The 6,488-nt window shown below is 37.5% G+C and overlaps 1 protein-coding gene and 1 pseudogene across 1 annotated transcript; one reads left to right on the top strand and one right to left on the bottom strand.

Moving 5' to 3' along the window:
• The first annotated feature begins 356 nt into the window (after positions 1 to 356).
• Positions 357 to 1,507, top strand: LOC148938768 (uncharacterized; annotated as a pseudogene).
• Positions 1,508 to 4,988: 3,481 nt separating this feature from the next.
• On the bottom strand, positions 4,989 to 6,047 carry LOC148938767 (E3 SUMO-protein ligase ZBED1-like). Its single transcript, XM_089107550.1, has one exon. It carries the CDS (start codon positions 6,045 to 6,047, stop codon positions 4,989 to 4,991), a length of 1,059 nt encoding a protein of 352 aa, XP_088963676.1.
• Positions 6,048 to 6,488: the final 441 nt, after the last annotated feature.

Genomic DNA, 6,488 nt, shown 5'->3' with positions numbered 1-6,488 from the left:
TACTGCATTGCCGTCCCGATCTGGTCCCTATATCGGTCTTAGGAAGGCCCCTAAGTCCCTAAGCTTGGACGTTGCTCACTGTACGACCCCTGTCATGCTCACTAACTACATAAATAGTATAAAAATCAAATATAAAATGCGAGCAGATTTTCTGCATCCTGAAAACCTTAAATCTTCAGTAAAAGGACTACTTGATGACCTCATATTGGCTAAGATCTCTACCCAAGTAGATGAGGCAGTGATTAAAATGACAGAGGACCCGGTATTCATGCAAAATTATGTCACTATCTCTTGAGATAAGCAACAACGAACGCATATTTTCTATTGAATCTTCTTTGGCTACTTTAGAGTCATCCATGAAAGACCTTGAAAGCTATTTCAGGCCTATCCAGTCCAACCTGGCAAGATTAAATGACCGTTTTGAACAGCAGGCTTTAAGCAACCAAATCACTGTCTTCGGGGTGAAAGGAGATGCCTTCATCGAAAACACAGAAAGTCGATTCATGTCACTATGTGCTGGGAAATTTCCTGGCATACCAATTACTCAGTCTGATGTTGTATCAGCCAAAAGAATTGGCAAACCATCTGCGAAAGCTAGACCCACAGTTGTACAATTTTGCAACTTACGAGTTAAAAATATCAGGTATTATAAAAGACAATTTGGAAGAAATTGTCGAGTTTTGGAAGCAGATTACCTCAAATTCCCATCGAAAGAAGATTTTTTCAAGATCAATGAAGAATGCTGGCCTAGATGGAATTTCCCAAATTGTCTAGGATCGATTGATGGAAAACATTTAGAAATCCAGTTTTACAACTATAAAATTTATTTTTCGATGGTCCTCTTCGCTGTGTGTGATGCAAATTACCGTTTCACATATGTTGATATAGGGAGCTTTGGAAGTGAAGGTGACGCTTGCATATTTGCATTTTCAGCATTTCGGTGAGCCCTGAATGAAAATAGATTGGACATACCTACACCACAACCTCTTCCAAATATGAGCCCACAATCATTTAAGTTTCCTTATATGTTTGTGGGCGATGAAGTCTGTCCTCTAAAACCAAATATGGCACGTACCTTTTGAGGTAAGGACCTCTCAGCTTTGGAACGAACATTTAATTATCGTCTGTCCCGAACAAAATGAATGATTTTGGAATTCTAAGTTCCAAATGGAGAGTTTTTAGATCCCCTATACTTTTAAAGCCAAGCACCATCACTATCCTGATTAAAGCTGCGTGTTACTTGCATAATTACCTCCTCACAGATGACATCACAAATGGTGTCAGATCGTATGCCACAGCAACATGTGTGGACTCCAATGACCTCCAAAATGTATATTGGAGGGCAGATCAACAGTTGGCAAATATGAGGAAAATTACCAACCGAATTACCTCTAACAGGGCTGGTGAGGTGGATATCAAGCAGCGAGAATACATGGCCAAATATTTCTCTTCTGACAAAGGTCGTGTGTTCTGGCAAGAAGAGCATGTAAATAGGGTGGCGTTTTGACACCTCTTTACCTCTCAGTGATTTTAATTGTTATGTGGTAATAAATACTGTAAAATTTTACGCTTTTCTTATGAATACTAGCCCTACACCATAAATCATAGCAGTAAAAAATATTGGCAATAATCACTGAGTCTGCAAGTTGTTAAGTTTACTGCCACCTAGCTAACAGTAAATAAAGTCTGATTTTTTTTCTCACCATTTTGGTCTATTATGATCTCTTCGCGGCTCCAAGAATGTACGTATATCAGCAATGGTCCTTGCCTCTGTTGGTGATTCCCAGACAATCATCAACAGAAAACAACTGTGCAATGCTACATGGCAGGTACCTGAAGCCTCAAGCAAAGCAATTGTTTCTCATTATAAAGTTATTTTAATAAATTAGAATAGTAATAAATCTTATGCATATTTTTGTCTACTCAGTTTTATCTAGTGGCTAAGGGATTGAGTTGGAACTTATTACTTTCTTATGCTGGGGGGGGGAGGAGACTTTAAATGTCAGGTGGGAGGAACAGGGTCAAAATATACGTTCACATTTTCTCATAAGAGTATACTTTATGATTTTTCTTTAGTATGCCTGTCATCCAAGAGGCACTGCTGCTAGTCACATAACGCTTTCACATAATGCTGCTATAACGCTTTAACATCAGACAAAAGTTTATTATTCTAGTTTTTTTATTGAAATGGTGATGAAATGATACTAAAGTATAAAAAGGTCACTCTATTGGAAGATGTTCCATTTCAAATTCATAGAATAAATCATTAATTTTTTACCATCACTACTTGCTGTCTTACACTAAGACCATTTAGCTTTGTATATATAAGTTCACCCACTAAACTTGCTCGGTCTTTGGTTGCATTAGCATTGCTGCATTACTGGCTCAGAAAGCTCTCTGTAGAAAGGGCTATCCGGTCAATCACAGAAGATGTACTATCATTTTTTTTTAGTGAAAGTCATTACTTGAATTTGATTCTCCTGCTTTTTTTCCTAATATCCATACCTGGGCTGTTTTCTGGAACTCTTATCGTCGCGAAGTTACCTCTGGGTACAGGAGTCTGTATTGGGGAGTCACTTCTGGGTAGAGGAATCTGCACGTTCTTGTAGGTACTGTCCCATAAATCCCATATATTTCAACAGCACCCACACTTATTTTCCCTCTTTTCTAGCATCTCCACTTCTAGATTTGGTGGCCTTCCTCTCTTCCACAAACTTTCTCTTTAGAAATACCCATAGCTTGAGGCAATCATCAGCTGTAAAGACAAATATTGCTATAATCAAAAGATTTTATGATTAATAACATACATAATATAAATAGTTTTTAAACAACTACACTAAACAAATTGTCATGTATGGGAAATATATTATTTTTTAGGTATTTCTAATAGGAGAACTACAAGCAGGTTTGGAATAAAAGTTTGGCTGTTATTTATTAAAATTGAGATTTTAAGAGTAGATAATTCAGCTTATTTTTTATTGTTTATTCAAAACTAGATGTAGTTTGCCATGGAACATACTGTTAACAAAGTTCCTAAAGTCTTAATTGACATAAACTTTGAAACCAAATAGTGGATGGCATGGACTGATTATGGTGATCTTACAAAAAGAGAAAAAATTTATGGTCCTTTCAATATTTTCTATGAATGCATAATCATTTTGGTTCAAAAACTATTGTTTATTCTAAAACTAGATGTAGTTTGCCATGGAAAATACTGTTAACACAGTTCCTAAGCTCTAAATTGACTAAAACTTTGAAAAATAATAGTGGATGGCATGGGCTGACTGTGGTGATGCTACAAAGAGAGAAAAATATTAAGGCCCTTTCAATATTGTCTTTGAATACAACTTTCATCATTTTCATATCAAAAATGCTGATCTAGGTTTATATTTAGAGTTTTTATCCTTTAAAATCTCTGCAAAAGTGTAATAAAGGGAACTAAAGTTAAATTCACTAAGTTTGCTGTAAAAAAAAATATTACTTCCTGTAAAATATATTTTTTTTAAAGTACTATGAAACACTCCACTTCAAACTTATGTTTCTATGATGACAATTTTTCTAGTTATTGTCAAATCTTTAAATCAAATATCAATACTTCCCCCCTAAATTTTGAAGAACACATTTTTCCCTCCTTCCCCTAACATTTTCTAGACTAAAAAACCAAAAAAAAATACTTAACCCTAAATAAAATACAACGTAAGAAAAACAATTGAAGCTTGGTATTTAAAAAAAGAAACCAATTATTGTCAGTATATTTAAGATATTATCCAATATGTAAGTGACATTGTTTTGATGTAAGGTGTAAGAATATAATCTAATAAACATTATCATAACTTTTAGTAAAAGGAAAAAATGTATATAATATTATTAATCCCCCATGGCGAATGAAACATAATCCTTTTATATGAAAACAATGAACAATGTTTTAATTGTAAAAATAAATGCATAACATAAAATAATTTAATTATATAATGAGGGCATCATCAACTAGGGGAAGGGAGATATGCAACGTATTGCATAGCTAAGAAAAGCGTTTCCTTTGCATAGAAGCAAAAAGATGCATATAAGAATGAGGGTGAAAAGAGAATTTTATGGTCCTAAAGACAAAAAGAAAAAGAGAGAAAAGAGAATAACAAGGATACATTCCAAAAACTGATATCCTTGAAAGAAAGGACATGGCATATATTGGCCATAAACATGACCCTAAAGAAACCCATTGAGGGTATATGCACAGAATGACCCAAAAATGGCAGTAAACAATGTGCAAAATTAAGTTGTTTTAAAAGTAAAATACTGAGAGTTGGGGGCAACTCTTCTTAAAATAGGGAGTATTGTGGTGAAGCTTTTTAATTAAGTCAAATTTGTGATTTTAATAAAAACATTAAGACGCAATACAATGTTTTAGAATACCACTTTTTATTACGATAAGGAAAACATCCTGGTATGTGTATGCTGAATAGGAAATTGAGAACTCACCACTTCCTAGCTATGTGCGTCAGTGGTCCCCGATAAAATGTGGTTGATGAAGTGTATAAAAGATACATTTTATGGGAACGGCGTGTGATATACTAATTTGTAGTGCTCGGCGATATTGGCAAATATCGGAATATCGAAATATCGGTATTTGAATTTCGATATATCGATATTTCGATAACGATATTGACAAGGCCCAAGTAGGAAATAACTAGTAGACCTAAAAACGTTTATTTGTACTAATTTTTACTTCAGTATTGAGAAAAAACAAACAAAACTACAATCGTATGTGATTGAATGCGATGAATGCATCCAAAAAGCCGTGAAGGGGGGGGGGACAATATTGTCCAAGGAATAAAAACATGTCTATATTATCTCCCTTTAGGCGGTTTCGCCTCTCGCTAATCAGCTGACCAGCTTTGGAGAACACCCTCTGAAGGGACACTAGTTGCTGGAAAACAAAGGAACTTCAGGGCAACTTCTGCGAGGACCTTCCTAGACTGGCAATGCGTCTTTCACCACAATAAGGGGTCAGCAGTACGAGCCACGGAGTTCTCACGATTGTAGCTTGTTAGATTGAGGATGCCCTCTGCAGCAGCTGTCGTTGAACTGTTCCCTTCTGTAGCACCGATGAGCTCATCATGGGCTCCCCATAGGCCACTTAAGTTGTTGGATGAAGCCATTGCTTCAGTTATTTCGGCTGCGTCCACTGAAGTAGATAGGAAATCAAGCTCTCTTGCAATCCTTGCTTCTATAGAAGAAGTGGCACCCTGAGATATATATCCGTATGCTTTCCGGAACCGTTGGTCGAGATACGTAGCCACTGCTATAGGCGTCACTTGCTCAAGTCCCTGGAGCCGATCTTTCATGTGGGAGATCAAACGTAAACGTAGCTGTTCGGCTGCGGGAGTATCGCAAGTTTCACTCGAAATGGAGTTTAGATGGCGGATCAAGATCTTTGTCAGCGGCAGGACCTTCAAAATCGATGGGGACTTTTCCGCCGAGACTTCAACTGTGACTTCATCGAAAGGGCGAAGCAAGACTATGATAATCCTGAGACTTTCCCATTCGTCTTCCGTAAAAAGAAGCTCAAGCTTTCCAAGCATTGCAAGCGAACTAGAAACTGCATCCTTCACATCAAGCAAACTTTTGACCATCAGAAGAAGTGAGTTCCACCTAGTGGCAACATCAGCTTTGAGTTTCTTGGAGACGACTTGTCCATTACACAGCTGGTTGCTTCTGAGTTTGTCCGCTGCTATGACACTTCGATGAAAGTAGTTAACGACATTTCGGCATTTCGAACGTAGCGGATTGAAGCCTGGAGCCTCGTCTATTGCAGCACGCACGACAAGGTTTAGCGTGTGCGCGAAGCACGATACTTGCCTCCAGCCGGATTTCAGTTCCTTGGCGGCATTGTTAACTGCTTTCTTGATATTGCTCGCATTATCTGTGACAATGGCCACAACGTTTTCTTTTATTTTCCATTCTTCTGCTACTTCCAGCGAAAGTCTCTTGAGAGTTTCTGCTGTGTGACGCTCTTCGATTTTCTTTGAACTGATCTCCCTGCTGTGCATCTTGAATTTATGAATAAAATGGAGTGTAACGGCCATATAACCTTCTGTAGACCGTGATGTCCATGCATCAGTAGTAAGAGCAACATAGTGTGCTTTTCCAAGCTGGATGGATAATTTTTCTTTTTCTTGCTGATAGTAAGTTGGGAGCAAGTCTCTCGTTATAGATTCAACACTCGGTAACGTTTAGCTGGGATTTAGAGCTCTACAGAACTGCTGAAAGCCAGTATTCTTGACCAATGAAAGAGGCTGCATGTCAGTTGCGATCATGTTGACCAGCAGACGATCACATTGTTTTTTCCGAGGATGAGACTTATTATACAAGGGCTGAGCAAACTCTGAAACCTTGACTTGTTTCTGTTCACTGGAACTTCTGTTCACTTCAGTTTCGTTCTCCATTTCTGAGTCTGTATTCGAGTTTGGCTCCTCTTCAGTACTGTTAGC

The sequence above is a fragment of the Artemia sp. Qi Xiang Cuo genome, unplaced genomic scaffold (assembly GCF_049724085.1).
Source record: "Artemia sp. Qi Xiang Cuo unplaced genomic scaffold, ASM4972408v1 HiC_scaffold_2950, whole genome shotgun sequence".
NCBI classification, from domain to species: domain Eukaryota; kingdom Metazoa; phylum Arthropoda; class Branchiopoda; order Anostraca; family Artemiidae; genus Artemia; species Artemia sp. Qi Xiang Cuo.
This window is presented reverse-complemented; position numbering and strand designations above follow the sequence as displayed.